The sequence below is a fragment of the Metarhizium acridum genome (assembly GCF_019434415.1).
Source record: "Metarhizium acridum strain ARSEF 324 chromosome Unknown scaffold_574, whole genome shotgun sequence".
NCBI lineage: Eukaryota > Fungi > Ascomycota > Sordariomycetes > Hypocreales > Clavicipitaceae > Metarhizium > Metarhizium acridum.
The window spans coordinates 68,258-86,095 of NW_027094044.1; the positions used below are offsets into that span (position 1 = coordinate 68,258).

Here is a 17,838-nt window from a genome sequence, read left to right on the forward strand (position 1 = left end):
GATGGCGTTTGTCGACAAAGGCGCAAATATATCGAACCAGGTCCAAATTAGAACCGTTGCAGAAAAAGTTCTGCGGTTTGGACCGTGGCAACCCTGAGCAAAGCACGGAGTCGTGTGAGCGGCTCCTGTAAGAGGGTCGAGTGGCCAGCTTCTCAGTGGCCTCTGAGCAGAGCAGCGTGGTGCACCAGTTGATCTCTGGGGTGGAGTTCTACGGAACAATTTTCGGACCGTTGCTCAACCAGCGCCGCTGGGACGTGGTGGATGCTACTCGGCGCTTCTGCAGACCTGGGAAGGACAAGAACGAAGGCCCGTCCATTCATAGACGCAATTGCGCACCTCAATTCGATCCTCACACGTCCGTTGGCAATTCAATTAAAATGGTAAGTCATTTCTACTTCTTTGCCGACGGGGCTGCGATTACAGCAACTAATGTGATGTGCATAGGGCGGTGGTGGAAAAGTCCCGTAAGTCTTTGACCGCGATCCATCCGAGTCCCTCGATTGCGATCCCCCGATGGCGCCCCTACGACTGCCTGCACGCGGCAAACTCTACACGAGGTTTCTAATACGCAAGTCTTTCGGAAAACAGGTACCCCAAGCATGTCTGGTCACCAGCAGGTGGTTGGTACGCCCAACCCGGCAACTGGAGAGCAAACACCCTCGTCGCAGCCGGCATCATGGTCGGCATTGTCGCCGTAACGTGGAAGTTCAGTGCCGAGAGAGAAGTATGGGCTCGCAAACCGGAGCCTGGGGAGTGGCACCCTAGCCGACTGTACGTCGAACCTCCCCCTTTCCCTCCGCGATCGGATTTTCTGCATTTGGATAGAAGCCGTGGCACATGAAACTAATTTTCCTTGTAGCTGGTCAAAGCAGTTGATTCAGTGGGATAATGAAGACCGGGCGAAGGAGCAGGCAAATGCGAAGGAGTAGGGCAACAGAACGGTGGAAAGCTCGGAAGTTCCCCCTGATGGAATCGGGATTGGGACACCGCTTTGTGTATAATCTTGATCAACCGAAATATCCTTATGCCTACAATTGGCCAGCTTCCACAATTCTCTGCTCTGGTTCCGTTTGCCCAACATCGAGGCGGGCTTGTGATTAGTCCTGTCGGGCGGCTACGAGGCCCATGTCATTGGGCTGCTGGTCTTTTAGCACGCTGCTAGTTGATCCCACAAGTTGTTAGTCTATTCCACAGTTCTGACTGTTTTCCACCCAACGTTGGCTTTTCTTTCGGGTCTGTTGCACAAGCAAGTGCCACCAAAAGCGACAGGTGTAGTATATCCATGTTGCAATTGGTAAAAAGTAGGGAAATTGGAGAGGCACACGGGTTACACATGTACAGGAATCTAAGGTAACTACATGGCAAAAGCATTGTGTATACACACACACACACACACACTCTCTCTCTCTCTCTCTCTCTGTCTCTCTCTCTCTCTCTCTCTGTTCTCTCTCTCTCTCTCTCTGTCTCTCCCCCCTCTCTATCTCTGTCCCCTTCCCTCCTCCTCCCCCAATAATGGAATTTGGAGCGCCTGCATTGTTACAATTATCAAATAGTCGGCTGAGCTCCGATATTGATGCCTGGTGTTTCGCGTCTTCTTTGCCGCTTGATGTGCCTCTTGATGTGGTGAAGCGGGCACGCACGATAGACAGACGGGTTGACTAGTCATAACGGGACGCGAGACCAACCGGACACCTTGACCACTCAGATCCCTTTGAGATGAGGAGCGCACGGTAGCTGGGCGGAATTTTTGACCATGGACATGCCTGGAACTGGCTCAATGAGTAGAGGTGCGTGAATGGCTGTGTGATTGACGTATGACTTGCACGCCGTCACGGAGTAGTAGGGCATGCAGAGGGACGGAGCATGGTGACATGGCATGGGGCAGTGAGTCTGACACAGACAGACCATGGTGTGCCTGAGAGTGTTAAGACAGATAACGTTATGGCCTCGAGTCCGATATTGACTTACATAATTGACAGAACGCAAGTGGCGCTTTAGTGAACTGGTCGCTGTTACAAGACCACATGCAGGCGGAATACGGAGCTCGGGGAGGGTTCTGGAGGCCCGTGGCCAGTGAGCGCCAGTGAGTGAGTCTGGTGGCCAGTGAGGGGGGTGCCTGTGCGTGGGTCAACGATTTGGTGCCCCCTTTTGTTCTCAGGCAGTTCCGCTGACAAACGTCATCACGACCCTGAATCGCCGCCCCACGCCACTTCTGGCTTTGACTCTTTGACCAACATTAAACATCGATGATTGAATTTGCCCATAACCGGAACATAGCACTTCCCCTCTTGTTGACGCTGCTGCCATCTGGCCCTTTATTTACCCATTTTTCCAGGTGCTCGTGTGCGCTCGATATTTCAACCAGACTCCAACGCCACAGCAGCCTGGCCCATTGCCACCTTCAGCAGCTCCGCCGTCGTCTGTGTGCCCGAATTTACATGATATATTGATTGCGTGGGGATGCGCACCACGGCCCATGCATCCTTACACTTTCAACGATCCTAACCCTATTCATCAACCTAGGTACTTGACAAATTTTTGCCGACACGCATTCCGGCCGCCGACAAGGCGCTCAAGACGATCAGTACGCCCAAGACGCATGGGACACTTACCGACACTGCATCAACACCCTCTCCGTTCATTGCCACGCTGCTCCTGGCTTCGCTTCCCGGGTCCCTCCGTCGACATCTGGACTTTCTGCTTCGTAACTACCTGCCTACCTAAGGTACCTAGGTGCTATGTACCTACCTACTTGCTGAGTACTTTGACGCCTTACTTTCTTAACTTCTTCCCAACGTCGGCATAAGGCATAGATCACATCCTGCAGGCACCTACAACACTCGACTTGTCCTTATCGCCCGCATTTCCACCCGACACTATCTGCTTCTGTTGCCCATAAGTTACGGCCTGCTGGTGCCAACGACTGTTACCGGGGCGGATGAATACTGTCCGTGACCCAGCGCATCTAAGCTACATTACTCTTTCGCTTGATATCCTTCACTCTGGCGTTCCGTGCAATCCGACTTGCAGGCCTTGCCGTGGGCTTAGGTTTCAGCGCTTTTACCGCCTACCAGCGCAGCCAAGCCCAGATGGCGTCTCGGGCCGATCGTGACGGGCATCTCGATGCTGATGCCGGTCGAGAAGTGGTCTTTTGCCACGCCTGTTCTAATGAATGGTACCGCGACGACCATGGTTTGATGTGTCCAAATTGCGAAAGCGAGGTTACAGAAATTGTACGTCCTTCCCAAACTATGGCAGTGCTTGTATGCCACTGTGTGGTATTGACTAAGTGTTCTCATGTTGACCATCATATCCAGGTGAACTCGGATAATGACCCCCGACAAATGGACAATTCGTCAGCCTCATCATCGCCAGGCCTACCCCCCTTACGGCACGCAGACGACTCTGATCCCGATGAAGCTGATATAGAAGAGCATATGGGTCCACAAGGCTTTCACTTCCGCCGGAGTACTCGCACCGACCCGGACGATAGGCATCACGATCCATCTGTCGACCCAGTGTTGCAGCGGTTTCAGGACATGATTCAAAGCTTTAGTCAACCTCGGCGAAGTGAGGGCACGAGCCTTTTCGGCCGTCCAGACAATGACTCCTATTCGCCACGATTCCGACGCACTACAATCACATCCGGCACGTTTGGTGGGGGAACCGCGTCAGTCACGATATTTTCTGGCCCAGTATTTGGGTCTCGCGGTGCCGGCGATGTTGGCGGTGTTGGCGAAGACGGTGATGAGTCCACGAATCCGAACAATTTCGACCCTTTTCAAACGTACGTACCTCGTATTACAAATTGAAAGCTACACGGCAGCTACATTGTCACCATGATAGCCTCTCATTGCCCTAGAAATCCATGAGCTAACTGTTTGTCCAGCATATTTTCCAATGTCATCCGAGATATGGGCCCGCCAGATGGAGCAGGCGAAGGTGGCCCTCAATTCGGTCTTGCCAGAAGCTTGCAAGAGATCTTAAATCATTTTAGCCCGGCTAATGCCATGATGGGCGATGCTGTCTATTCCCAAGAAGCCCTCGACCGCATCGTAACCCAGCTGATGGAAACTACATCACAATCCAACGCAGCTCCGCGAGCGTCTAATGAAGCAATTACCAAGTTGGATCGTAAAACTGTTGACAAGGAATTCCTTGGTCTAGAAGACAAGGCTGAATGCTCGATTTGCATTGATGCAATGAAGGAGGGAGAACTAGCCACATTTCTTCCATGTAAACATTGGTTTCACGACGAGTGTATTGTGCCATGGTTGAAACAGCACAATACTTGTCCAGTTTGTCGGACTCCGATGGAAAAGAACGAGCGAGGACAAGAAAACAACAGAGGAGAGAGCGCCACAGGTGCTGCTGGCGCACCTGGACCGAGCAACATTCGTTTCCATGTGCAGTCACCCACCCCGCCAGCAAACTTCAGCCGAAACAACTCGGATCACTCACGAGATATTGGGAATAGATCCGAGAACGGTTCTGATACGCCCACGGGCAGAGCGGCGGCAGACTTGGTTTCTTCGGTCAACCTTGATCCTCAGTCCCGACCGTCGAATCCGAGTCAAAGTAGGCTGAATGAAGCGCTCCGCAGCGTGGCAAATACCCAGCGAGAACGAGACAATGATAGGCGGAATCGAGCGAGCACCTCTGAAATGAGCTACGACACGTCACGAATGCAGCGTAGAACGTCGCACTCGCCACCAAGTCCGAGAGCATTCAATTTGGCCGAGCAGGGCGCTCGCATGCGACAAAGAAGCCCTTCCGAAAATGACAGGCGAGGCAATGGAGACCGAGAGCCTCGGCGGCAATCTGGTGCGCTCAGCTGGCTGCGAGAGCGATTTGCGGGGAATGGAAGTGGAGGCAGTCAAGGGTCGTCTCGAGACGAACAGCAACCTTGAGGAGATGATATACTGGTTTTATTTGTACGGCGATTGACGCGTACAGTCTGTGGCAGAAAAAAATTGTCCACCAAGAAGTATCCACTAATATACTATAATATATTATAGTATAGAGCGCGATAGCCAGGTGCCTGACTTGGTTAAATACTTTTTGCCTGCCCCCGTACTTGATATGACAGCGAAGAAACATGCGCTTGCATTCGATATTTGCAGGCTTCAGGTGGTATTTCGTCACGAAAAGCCTCCTGGGTTCCCTTTTTTTTCTTCTCTGTATCTTTTCTTGGCCCTTTCCCCTTTCCTTCTTCCCCCTATTTTTTCTTTGTCTTTTTAACAAAATCTTCGTTCCCAAGATGGGGGCAGGCTCTCAGGCCGTGTGTGCATTGGATTACATTGAGTTGATGAATACAGCAAAGGGACGTCAGATCTATTGATATAGAGCATAAGGTGGAGCAGATTGCAGAATAGCTGACTGAGATACCCCATGTGGAATCAGGGGTTGGGTTGAGACATGACTACATTGAGGTACAGGCGGAACAATATCAGCTACGTTACTTGAGCGGAGGCATGAAGATCCGATGGTCCATAGACCGGTGTGACTTGGATTTTGAGAATGGTGTCTGCCGGCTTTCTAGCCGTGATAGGGTGGCATAGAGCTTTCTTTACCTTTGGCGTAGAGAAGATGCGGTCCTGGGCAACTCGGTGGCCGCTCTGTCTATCAATTAGGGTCTATTGACACAGTCAGGAAGTTGTAGTTAGTTAGGTGAAGGTTATCATTGAAGGCCATTGTTCTTGCGCCAGCTTGTCCTCTGCATCCATTCCCTTTGAACCCAGCAGTTGCTTTTCTGATGCGGGCGCTTGGTTTTATTCAATTAAGAAGCGCAAGCAAAGGATCACATCAAAGGGGGGGGGGGGGGGGGGGTGATAAAAACAAATCAAGGGACTCGGAGAGAGAGAAAGAGGAAGAAGAGGAACCAAAGAAAAAGAAACTGGAAGTATAATGGGTCCTGTTCAGTACGAAGCTGAATGTTGAAAGATGCAAGTTGTGTCTGGTGGGATAGAGGAGGCTCGTGCTGTAGTATTACTGCAGGCATGCCGGTGATGATGACTGCGAATTGACACTATGGCCGGCACTTTTGTGCGCATCCGTCAGTGATGAAAACACACCTCGAGGTCGTCGACAATAACATCGCTTGGCATGCGGCGATAAAATGCTAGATCGGTATTACCCTTCAAACCCCGCCCGACGCTAAGGTAGGGAGGGAGTCTAGAAGAGCAACCAGGGATCGGAGAATCAGCCGGGTCCACATGTATCCATCAAAGGATGGGCGATGAGGCGGACGTTAGGCCGAGGTGAGTCGGAGGGTTTTTTTCTTTTCTTTCGGTTCCCTGGCCTAGCCATGTCTGTGCACTGGGGAGCATCCCGGCACTGAAGTCTAAAAATGCGCATGCGGGAAGCCCGTCCGAATGCTACAGAAAATGGAAAATGCCGCTTACCTCCGACTGCATAACGATGCGCAACCGGGCAACGTCACAGTGCTCTTTGCCTTGTAGATGATGGATAACATAGTAAGCAAGCCTTGTGGCACGGTCTTTTTTGTTTTTCTTGTCTACCTAGGTACTTAGGTAAGTTTAAGTATCTCTGGTCCCTGAACCCTGCCGATAATATAATTATGGTAACTGTACTTCGTATATAATAATTATAGCCTTAGGAACCTAAGCCGCTATAAAAGTAATAATAAAAGCTTTAAAGTTATTAAGCTTACAATTTATTATAATTATATATATTATTCTATTATATAAAATAAAAAGTATAAGTTATACTAGTATATATTATAAGTAGTATAAGCTTTAATATACATCTCACCTACTAATCTAATTAAAGTAACTGTAATTAGTTGTGGAAATCGAATAATAATATAGTGGGACTAATGTAAGGGTGCTATAAACTAGACCGGCTAAAGGTGCTACTAAATAGAATAATATATTGAATTTTCTTTTTCTAGATTAAAAAAAAAGAAAGGGCTAGATCAAGGGCATCTAGTAACACTGTATTTTGGCTATAGGATACTGTATAATGGATTTTTTTTCCAACTTTCTCCCTTAAGAGCTATGTTGGGCATGTACTTGTGTACAATACTCAGCACTCGGCACACCCCGGGCATATTTTAGCTAGGAAGAAGAGTAAATGACAAGCAATGGTGCATGGCATCAGGGCACATGTGTCGTGGAACCTACCTAGGTATTTAGGCATGCCCAGCGCGTATTGAGATCACGGCGGCGGGCCGTCCGGTATCGTGGACGGGGCAATGGGACGGGTTTCGGGAGGCTAGTCCTCGGCGGGCTGGTGTCCGGCTATTTCATCGCCCACACCGTGTTGTGCATGACGAGGGCGCAAACTTCGGCGGCGTTTTCTCATCACCCAAGCCATTCAGCCAGGCTGCCATACTAAAGCCCCCCAGTGTAAGTGTTGGGTCCGACGTGCCCCCCTAAAACCACGGGTGCTATCCGGAGACACCTATTGGTGTTTGCCATTGTCTGACTGTCTCGGGTAAGCTCAAGAACATGCCGTTTGGATCTAAAACAGCTTCCCTAATCTGCCACTCTCCACACCACAATGGCGGAGTATTCCACAGGCAGGCGTAGCGAGTACGGAGAACGGAGAAGGTAGTGGTTGCAATGGAATTGCCTTCCGGGCATTGCGACGCCTTCGACGGTCGACCTGCGTTGCTGCGTTGCTGCCTTTGTGGACGGCAACATTTGATGCCGAGCTTTGGGAGAAGGCCGGCTCTTGCCCTGTTTCAAGGTTCGTCATTTCAGCCGTTCCTTCCTGCCGTTGGCATTTAGCATCGTATTTAAAACCTCGCCCACTCCGTGCTCTTTGCTTGCCTCGGAAACTCCAACTTCTCCATCAAGCTGCTGAACCATCGAAATCATCGCACTTGGACAGTCGAGCTTGGGCAACTGCCGCCCCACATAAACCGCACCGAGACATATACACATCCATCCATCGCCAAATCGCACCCCGTCCCCGTCAGTACTCTTCTGCCAAAGTGTACCCCGTCCAAGCCAAGGTCAGTCAGTGCATTTCCTTGTGCCAAGCCCTATTGTCCTGCCACACCCGGCCATAAGTATACAAACTAGTAGTTATCAGCATGCGTCGTCTCCATCAATCTGGCGCACCTAGAACAGGGCCGAGTTGAGTTCCCAGGAGCAGAGAACCACAACCCCACGCATTTCCACCTTCACCCCAGAAAGCCCGAGCCCGGGTCTCAGCTGTTGCGCATCTTGATGAAGACAAAGTTCTTGTATAAATGGCTCGGCTGCCCTAAAGTAAAATGGGATGCAAGAGCCGGGCAGTTTTTCTCTCTTTTCGTCCATCCGGTGTTGGCGCACTTCATCTCAAGATAATGCAACATGATCATCTTCTCGAATTTGGCGTCCATGGTCCCCAGGACTGACACAAAGAATCGCCAGTATCCCCGTTACTCGAGCGACAAACCAGAAATGGCCGAAGCAGTTCCTATCCCCGAGCCTCCTGGCCTGCCATTGATCGGCAACCTCGGCGAATTCACGTCTACTCCATTGCAGGACATCAAACGGCTGGCAGACACATATGGTTCGTTTGGTTCCCTGAATCTTTCTGCAATTTGGTAAAAATTACAACTTTTTCTGGATTCCCGCATTCTAAGTTTTCAATCATAGGTGAAATCTTTAGACTTCACTTGGGCACTCGACCCGTCGTCTTTTGCTCCACAAATGAGCTTGTTAATGAGCTGTGTGACGAGAAGCGGTTTCACAAGTCTTTACAGTCAGCTTTAAGAGTAAGCTAACTGCCTTTCTGGACCAGCTTGCCATCTACCATGCTTCTTCTCCTCATAACCAGAGACACAGGCTAATCTTTGGACAAGGTTGTTCGAGAAGGCGTTCATGATGGCTTATTCACCGTAGGTAACATCAAGCCTTTAGCATGCAACCTCAAGGCTGAGTTTTGCCATCTTGCAGGCCCATGATGATGAGCCCAACTGGGGCAAGGCACACCGAGTTCTTATTCCGGCTTTCGGCCCTCTTTCTATTCGCGGAATGTTCGACGAAATGCACGATATTGCTACCCAGCTTTGCATGAAGTTTGCCCGTCACGGCCCTCAGAGCTCCATCAACGCTTCGGATGATTTCACTCGTCTAGCCCTCGACACATTGGCTCTGTGTGCCATGGACTTCCGTTTCAACTCATACTACAGTGAGGAGATGCACCCGTTTATTAAAGCCATGGGCGACTTTCTTACAGAGGCTGGTCGTCGCAACAAACGGCCTGCATTTGCCCCCAACTTTTTCTATCGAGCCGCAAACGAGAAGTTCTTCAATGATATCGCCATCATGAGAGACACAGCCGACCAAGTTGTGGCTAACCGAAAGAAGAACCCTAGTGACAGAAAGGATCTTCTCAGTGCCATGTTGAACGGTGTTGACCCGACCACGCGTGAGAAGCTGAGCGATGACAACATTACTGACCAGCTCATCACCTTCCTTATCGCTGGCCACGAGACCACCTCCAGTTTGCTTTCTTTTAGTTTTTACTACTTGTTGAAGAACCCTTCAGCATATCAGAAGGTTCAGCAAGAAGTTGATCAAGTTATTGGCCGTCAGAAGATCAAGGTCGACCACCTCACCAAATTGCCATATATTGCCTCAGTATGTAGCCCATGCACCGCAAAGCTTCTGCCCGTCCTTTTGGCTGGTCTAGTCTTACTTTTTATCCCAGGTACTAAGAGAAGCCCTGAGACTGAGCTCTGGTATTCCTGGCTTTTCTGTCGAAGCATACGAAGACACTCTGCTCGCGGGCAAGTTCCTTGTCCGCAAAGGCGAACCCATTACTGCACTTTTGACCAAAGCTCATGTGGACCCTGTTGTCTTTGGAGAAGATGCCACGGAATTTAAACCAGAACGCATGTCTGATGAAAACTTTGAACGTCTGAATAAGGAGTTCCCTAATTGCTGGAAGCCTTTTGGTAACGGAAAGCGTGCCTGTATTGGCCGACCGTTCGCTTGGCAAGAAGCTTTGCTATGTATGGCCATGCTTTTCCAGAACTTCAACTTCACCATGGCCGATCCAAGCTACAATATCGAAGTCCAAGAGACCTTGACTATTAAGCCGAAAGCTTTCTACATGAGAGCCAGTCTGCGACATGAAATGACTCCAACAGAGCTGGAGCAAGCACTTGCCGGAAAAGTTGGTGAGACAACACACCACGCTGTCGCTGTCAATGACGCAAAGGCATCTGGAAATTTTAGTAAGGGCAAGCCTCTTGCCGTTTTCTATGGTTCCAACAGTGGTACCTGTGAGGCGTTGGCTCAGCGGGTAGCAGCAGATGCACCTCGCCATGGTTTCAGGGCCACCACTGTCGCACCTCTGGATGATGCGAACCAGAAGGTACCCAAGGATCGCCCAGTTGTCATTATAACCGCTTCTTACGAGGGTCAACCGCCATCCAACGCCGCTGTCTTTGTTGCTTGGATTGAAAGCCTGAAGGGGAAAGAGATGGAGAATGTGTCATACACAGTATTTGGCTGCGGGCATCATGATTGGGTTCAGACCTTCCACCGAATCCCCAAGCTTGTTGACAGTACGCTAGAGAAGCTCGGTGGAAACCGTATTCTTCCTCTAGCCACTACCGATGCCGCTGATCGAGACATGTTCAGCGACTTTGAGACTTGGGAGGACAACTCTCTCTGGCCTGCACTCCAAGAGAAATACGGAGCCGAGGACAGTGCTGATGCTACAGGTGATGCTCTTTCCGTAGAGATATCGGTGCCCCGCAAGACTACTTTAAGACAAGATGTCGAAGAGGCCATTGTCATTTCCACCAAGACTCTTACCGATTCTGGCTCCGTCAAGAAGCATATTGAAATTCAACTGCCCACCGGCATGACGTACCGCGCGGGTGACTACCTAGCTGTCCTTCCTTTCAACCCCAAGAGCACAGTCTCGCGCGTCTTCAAGAGATTTCAGCTGTCGTGGGATGCCATGCTCAAAATCCATTCGGACAGGCCGACTAGCCTTCCTACTGAGGCTACTGTATCAGCTTCAGATGTTCTCAGAGCGTACGTTGAGCTTAGCCAGCCGGCAACCAAGAGAGTGAGCTAACCACCGCGTCCACCCCAAAACATGCTCAATGCCATACTAACCAACTCAGAACCTCCAGACGCTCATACAGGCTACTCAAGACAAGGATACCGTAGAGCAACTTCAGAAGCTCGCTGGTGATAATTATCAAGATCAGATTTCCAGCAAACGGGTATCGATTCTTGACCTCCTGGAGAAATTCCCGGCCATAAGTCTTCCATTTGGAGCATTTTTGGGAATGTTACCACCGATGCGTGTCCGCCAATAGTAAGCTCCTCATGATAAACTGACAAAATTAAACTCGAGGATGGCTAACGTGTACGGTTTAGCTCCATCTCATCTTCCCCCCTTGCTGACACTACCAAACTGACCCTTACGTACGGGGTGCTCGAACAGCCTGCGCTTTCTGGTCAGGGCTCGTACTATGGAGTTGCCAGTAACTTTCTCTCCTCACTCACAGCCGGAGAACGACTTCACGTTGCTGTCAGACCCTCTCAGGCCTTCCATCTACCCAGCGATGCGGAGAATACCCCCGTCATCTGCATTGGCGCTGGATCTGGCCTTGCGCCATTCCGCGGCTTCGTGCAGGAACGCGCCGCAATGATTGCAGCCGGAAGAAAGGTTGCTCCAGCGTTACTCTTCTTTGGCTGCCGCTCTCCCGAACAAGATGACCTGTACGCCGAGGACTTCGCCAACTGGGAGAAGCTCGGCGCCGTTGATGTCCGCCGCGCTTACTCCCGATCACCCAGTAACTCGAAAGACTGCAAATACGTGCAGCACCGCCTGTCTCACGACCGCGACGACATTGTAAAGCTATGGAAGGCTGGTGCCAAAATCTATGTTTGCGGTAGCAAAGATGTGGGCAAGGCCGTGGAAGAAGTGTTCCTCGATATGGTCCAAGAAGCTGGCAACAACATAACTCCCGAGAAGGCGAAGGAGTGGTTCGATAGACAGAGGAATGAGAGATATCTAACGGACGTCTTTGATTAACTAGTGTGATGATTGTATCATTTGAATTTTTAAATTGGAACGAGTTATGAGAATGAACTAGCAGGGTAATTCAAGAGGGTGAAATTGGATAGTATATGGAATGAAAAGCATTGAATCTTCAGAGACTCCAACTTAGTAGAAAATATTTGGTAAAAGTACACGGGTGTGGTCACCTTGTCGTGTATGGGTGCTATGAAAATTGTCCTTTGCTTTACAAGGAACATCATTACTCACATCTGATTACCAGGCCATATCAGATGCAATATTGGGCACACAAATGCAGGACATGACCATCGTCGCATATGCAACATGCCTCATAACTACTTCACGCGGTGTTGTTTATGATTCAACTAAACCAACTCAACAGGTATCTGGATGCCAACCGACAACGCCACAGTATCCAAACCTCCAAACTTGATCAGTCTGGCCCACCTTACATAAATGCACACATGCCGTCATGACAAAACTCACTATTCCACCATTCTACATTCCCACAGCCCAACATGGTATCAACTGTAGCCCAGCAGCAAAAAGACGAGATTTGCATCATTCATAATATTGATCAACAAGCCCCCCAATTTAGTCCTGGAAGAACTTGATAATCTGTTGAAGATCCCGCAGACCGACACCGTGCTTCGGGTAGCAAATGTAGACCTCTTCGCCTAGAGCACCAAATTTACTTCGGAAACCAGCCTTGCGACGGAGTCCCAGGCTGTCCACAATGGAAGCGTAGGTAGTAGCCAGGAACCTGGCACGAATACCATGAAGATGCTCTCCGGGAGTCAGCTTCTCGGAAACCCCGACGCCAAAGGTGACTTGACCTGTGATTGTGGACAGGGCGTACTCAATCAACACCTCAATGGCACCGTTAACAGAACCGGGAAAGTCAAGTGCCCACTTGACTTGCCAGCCATGTTTGGGAGATAGCTTGGCCAAAACCACCATGGCCAGGACTTTGCCGTCCTTCTCGGCTGCGTAATAGCGGCGGTGCTCCATGTCGACCCAGGGGCGGACTTCGGTAAGATGCACTTGCTTGCCCTTGCGGTTGGCCTTCCAGTTCACGATGGCTTCGTCTGCACGTCTGATAAAGTCGGCATCAGGCTTGACTTCGTGAATCTTGACGCCCTCACGCTCGACACGCCTGGCCTTGGGGCCACCACCATTAATGCTGTGGTGCTTGGTGGCATCAACACGCTGTTCCTCAGTACACGACAGAGTTCGCCAGCTCATCTGCTGAGCGAGAATTTTTTGAATCTCGTAAGAGACGAGCATCCATACGGGGGTAAGCTTGAGCTTAGAGAGGACAAACTTGACGAATGCTGCACAGACATCTTTGTACTGAGACTTGTCACAGAGAGGATCTCCGGTGATCATGGCAAATTTGTCCTGCTTGACGTAGCCAACGGCCGCGCCAGTTGGGTGTCTCCAGATCTCGAATCGTTCATCCAACCAAGAGGTATTGGAAGCATCGCCATAGTTAGCAATAAGCTTCTCGATAGGTGGCATGACGCCATCTCGAAGAGGCTTGGTAGTATCTGCGTCTGGGTGAGGCAGACCGGGTGCCCGTTCGGGCAGTGACTTGGGGTCACGGTGAAATAGAGATGCATATCGGACATCCCCTAGCTCAAGCATCCAAGCCACAATTCGCTCCAGGCCGAGACCAGCGCCGGCATGAGGTGGTGCACCGAGGTCAAAGGCTGCAAGGTAGTCTTCCATGCCGTCTTCCGAAATGCCCACTGCCTGCATATTCTCGCGAAGTTCAGCGGCATCGTGGATACGCTGGCCGCCAGAGCAGATTTCTTGTCCGCGGATAAAGATATCGAACGACCTCGTCCAAAATGGGTTTTCGGGGTCCTTGTGGGTATAGAATGGGCGAGCGCTGGCTGGAAATTTGTCCAATACATAGTAGTCCGTGCCATACTTTTCCCGGACCAGTTCGCCGAGTCGTATCTCGTCGGGTGTAGACAGGTCTTCCATTTCAACGTCACGGCCGTCATCTCGCAACATCTGAATGCCATCCTCAAAGTTGAGTATAAGAGTTTCATCCAGCCACTTAAACTCCTTGCTTGGCCAACGCTTCTGAACTTCCTTCACCTCAGGCATAGCATAAACAGAAGTGAAGACATTCTTCAAGAACTCATCAATGATGCAAATAACTTCGTGGTAGTCGTGTTCAATTGACATCTCGATGTCGAGCCCAGTGTACTCTGTAAGATGGCGATGAGTGTTGGAGTTCTCGGCGCGGAAAACGGGACCGACTTCATATACTCGGCCAAAGTCGGCGGATACTGCACTTTGTTTTGCTAGCTGAGGGCTTTGAGCCAAAAAAGCATTGCGTCCAAAGTAGTTGACTTTGAAAACAGCCGCACCACTCTCGGTAGCCGCGGGCTGGAGCTTGGGGGTGTTAATTTCGACAAAGCCCTGCTGCTCAAGGGTGTCCCGAAAAATGCGAGTCACCATGGAGCGGATTCGGAACAGGGCCTGGTTGGAGGGATGGCGGAGATCAAGGATTCGGGATGTCATGCGGTTGCGTAGCGTCTCGGGAGGTTTGTAGTTGGTGAATGGCGCTCCCTGTGCCGCATTCACAAGATGTATGGAATGCACCTCGACCTCAACTCCAGAGTGTGTAGCGGAGCGGACGGCCTCGGGAGGTGCCTTGAGCACTCCATTGACCTGGACCAAGGATTCGGAGTTCAACTTTTGTACCCATCGAACCATGTCGAGGTATTCTCGAGAAAGCACGCCCTGAACGGTGTTTGTTTGGTCGCGGAAGAGGAGGAAGTCGAGATTCTTGGACAACTGTCGCTGAGTAGAGATTCTGGCTCGAAAATTCACCTCAGTCCCGAGAGGGAGCTTGTCCAGCTCGGCGATGGGGTTGAGCTCATAGGGATGGGTAGGCCAATCGGCACTCATGCTCGTGCGGCCGCTCTCCATGCTGGACCTGATTGATTCACCGGCCCGATCTGGGCTCGAGCGTTGAGATCTGTCGTTCAACTTGTCCAGCTCCTGCCGGTAGTTTGTCAAGCTGAGCTTCTCAATGCTGGAGCGGGCAGAGTCCCTGGCGACATCAACGGCACTGTCTGCCATTTTAGGGTGATGCCTAGGACTACCAAAGGCGCTGCCAGCAAATGTTGGAGTCGCAGGAACAGAAGGGGAGCCAGGGGTTGAATTTAACGGAGTTGATGATGTAGTCCAATCGGCCGAATAAGTCGCATCAGTGACGTCGCCACGTTGATTCGGGCTGGCAGTGCGGCTGCGCGACTGCGACCGTGACCGAGGCAGCCCGAAGGCTGATGCCAATAGGCTAGAGGCCGCAGGCATGACTACTAGGAAACCGGGTTTATTTTGTGCTATCAGATATTATTAATCTGGTTCACTCGGGTCGAGGACTTCCTTGCGTCGTCTTGGTTGACACAACAGCTCGCGAGAGTCTTGACGTCGTAAGGCGGGTGGCGGACCACAAGTTTAGGAGTCTGGCCCTGGCTGGCCCTGCACGTCACTCTGCAGGTGTACTCGGTAGGAGGAGTCTGAATGACGTCCACGGCGCACGGCGCACGGTGCTTTATGCAGCCCAGATGAGATGTTGCGGACAGGGGTGGGCTCAAGGGCTAGCGCACGGTTTTGATTCCGGCTGAGCCGAGCCTTTTCGTCAACGGATCGAGTAGACGATAATTTGGTGAATCGCCTCGAGATTGCTTCTCGCGACACTGCGTTGGTACAATGTAACTGTAATTTTCCGTTTGCAACCGGCGGGAGTGCCAGGTAGCTGATGAGGCGGGTTGGCGCTTGAATGGTGAGATGGATGACGGCGCAAGGGCCCGACGTTGCCAGCAGTGGGCTTGGTCGACAATATGAGACAAAGCGCCCGTCACAAAACAAAGAATAATCAAGGAGTCGTGAAGCTCAGGGAAAAATGGGATAAGGGGAAGAGCGGCTGCTGCGCCTCTTATCGTGTTCCAGAGCAGTCCTGTAGGGCTGGCGCCCATCTGTCAAATAGGTAAGGATCGGATCATTCACCGTCAAAGACTTTGGGAAGAGGCCGTCGAATCCGTCCTTTTGCTGTCATGTTCCCCCGCGCGCATTTGGCCTGTGAGGAGACTCCGATGGGGCTGCTAAGCTAAGCGGCGAACCAACTACTGCGTACTTAAGTACCTGGTTAATAACTGATTAAGCTGACATCTTAGCCATGACTAACCACGACACACCACAGCATCGGTCTACACCGAGGGCGGCGCCACTCGAGTCTCTATGCCCATGGCAAAATGACCACGCAACAAAGTTATCGGAGAGCGAGGAGCATATGTGGCTCGCAAGGCTGTTTTTCATTTTCTACCACTTATTCCCCAGACCCTCGAATGCTGATAATCAGCGATACCGTCACCCGCTGGCCCTCGTTCGGTGTTTGACAGCTCCCGTACTGCCAAGGCCCGTGGCTGGACGGTTGGACTGTCGCCTCTGAAGCCCTGGTGGGGTAGCCAAAGTCTGTCCAGAACATCATGGAAGCTGAAGGGCCATCCATTCATGATGCCCGCGTTGTGCCTCATGGTGGACCCTCGATTTTTAAGCAACGTTGTACTGGTTGCATCTGGCGCAACATGTACAGTACTCCGTACTGCGCTAGCATGATTGATATCTGGCGCCAAATTCCACGAATGGTTGGTAAGCTGGAAGAAGGGAGCCGTAAAAGACGTCTCCAGAAAAATTGTTTGCGATTCTTGGCGCAATTTTTTAATGTCAGAGTGAAGCAAACACATTCATTCCCGTCGCACTTGCCCATCTGTCAATCGCACCTGGTCTCTCTGTTCGGAAACTTGATACAAGTCCGGGTGGACGTGTACATTTCTGACGTCAACATGTCAGTGATTGGAAGGTGCAACGGACTGGGCCCGGGGGCGGGGGGGGGGGGGGGGGGGGGGGGGGGGGGGGTGTTTTCCCTGGCCGAACACCAAACTGCCGATAATGGCAAGACTGGGGCGCAAAGGCGAGTCACTGTTCGGACCTGCCGGCAACGTCATTCCCTTTGACTGCGTCAAGGTGCCAGCGAAGTCTCTTACGGGGATAATGCCCAATGAGAACTAAAAATTGACTAAAAAAATGGATATACGCCTATTTATTGGTGATAATAAAGCACTATTGGTTGTCCCCGGTACATTACTTGGCAGTATTTTAGGCCCAAATCAGGTAGAAATAACTCCGTACTCGACAAGGGTCGAGTACTATGGGTTGGAAACAAAGGCGACACAGCAGTCAAAGGGGTGTACGTACCTGGTATGTTGGTTGAGAGAACAGGGAAGCAGCGACTCGCTGCGCAGGTTCGAAGCGGCACTTGAATTGGAGGCAAGACCAGCGCTCTATTGGAGGCGGATGGCGGGGTCTTCCTCCTCTGCTACCAGCACTTGAGACGTATTGTACCTCCGGAAAGCGGCGCTTGTTCAACCATCGTCCCCTGCTGCTCGTCAACATCCGCCAGACCCGTCCTGATGTTCTTACTAAGAATACTCGCAGCGATTGCGTGTCGTCACCTCCCCTGAGCCCTTGCCAAGTAAGAAGATGCAAAGCCCCGTTCCGAATCCGGTCTCCAGACTGAACAAATAGTTGCCATTGACCCCCAAACCACCGTTCAACCTAGTTTGCAGCACTGGACTTGTCCATTCTGTTATCTTTCCCACCGTCTAGCAGGAGATCCAATATCGGTTGGTGTTTGCTTGCTTGACCCTCGGTCGGTCACTGCATGGCTGGGCGATTCAGGCGGAATTGTGATAGCCTGTCAAAGTCGCCTTCCCCCACACACAAATTGCAAGTCTGCTTCCGAGCCTT

General features: G+C 51.1%; 5 protein-coding genes across 5 annotated transcripts; 3 read left to right on the forward strand and 2 right to left on the reverse strand.

Annotated features, from left to right (window-relative positions):
* Positions 1-296: 296 nt before the first annotated feature.
* Positions 297-929, forward strand: J3458_020458 (uncharacterized protein; the record flags this gene model as incomplete). Its single annotated transcript, XM_007814930.2, has 4 exons — positions 297-380; positions 445-464; positions 589-771; positions 860-929. The coding sequence occupies exons 1-4, from the start codon at positions 378-380 to the stop codon at positions 927-929; spliced, it is 276 nt and encodes a 91-aa protein (XP_007813121.1). The 5' UTR covers positions 297-377.
* Positions 930-3,089: 2,160 nt separating this feature from the next.
* Positions 3,090-4,910, forward strand: J3458_020459 (uncharacterized protein; the record flags this gene model as incomplete). Its single annotated transcript, XM_007814929.2, has 3 exons — positions 3,090-3,233; positions 3,318-3,787; positions 3,890-4,910. 3 exons carry the CDS (start codon positions 3,090-3,092, stop codon positions 4,908-4,910), a joined length of 1,635 nt encoding a protein of 544 aa, XP_007813120.2.
* A 543-nt stretch (positions 4,911-5,453) lies between these two features.
* Positions 5,454-6,107, reverse strand: J3458_020460 (uncharacterized protein; the record flags this gene model as incomplete). Its single annotated transcript, XM_066122049.1, has 2 exons — positions 5,454-5,636; positions 6,075-6,107. 2 exons carry the CDS (start codon positions 6,105-6,107, stop codon positions 5,454-5,456), a joined length of 216 nt encoding a protein of 71 aa, XP_065972674.1.
* Positions 6,108-8,253: 2,146 nt separating this feature from the next.
* On the forward strand, positions 8,254-16,586 carry J3458_020461 (uncharacterized protein). Its single transcript, XM_066122050.1, has 7 exons — positions 8,254-8,526; positions 8,613-8,731; positions 8,819-8,854; positions 8,913-9,599; positions 9,670-11,043; positions 11,102-11,298; positions 11,361-16,586. The coding sequence occupies exons 1-7, from the start codon at positions 8,325-8,327 to the stop codon at positions 12,019-12,021; spliced, it is 3,276 nt and encodes a 1,091-aa protein (XP_065972675.1). The 5' UTR covers positions 8,254-8,324; the 3' UTR covers positions 12,022-16,586.
* Positions 12,601-15,342, reverse strand: DPS1_2 (aspartate--tRNA ligase dps1; the record flags this gene model as incomplete). The annotated part of the gene is made up of 1 exon (XM_007814927.2): positions 12,601-15,342. The coding sequence occupies one exon, from the start codon at positions 15,340-15,342 to the stop codon at positions 12,601-12,603; it is 2,742 nt and encodes a 913-aa protein (XP_007813118.2).
* Positions 16,587-17,838: the final 1,252 nt, after the last annotated feature.

What these genes read in the sequence shown, in the direction of transcription:
- J3458_020461 (XM_066122050.1), top strand. Translation starts at nt 8,325, where the DNA reads ATGATCATCTTCTCGAATTTGGCGTCCATGGTCCCCAGGACTGACACA. An exon ending in GCCAGCCGGCAACCAAGAGA is followed by an intron (nt 11,044 to 11,101) that starts GTGAGCTAACCA and finishes TAACCAACTCAG; the next exon opens with AACCTCCAGACGCTCATACA. An exon ending in CCGATGCGTGTCCGCCAATA is followed by an intron (nt 11,299 to 11,360) that starts GTAAGCTCCTCA and finishes TGTACGGTTTAG; the next exon opens with CTCCATCTCATCTTCCCCCC.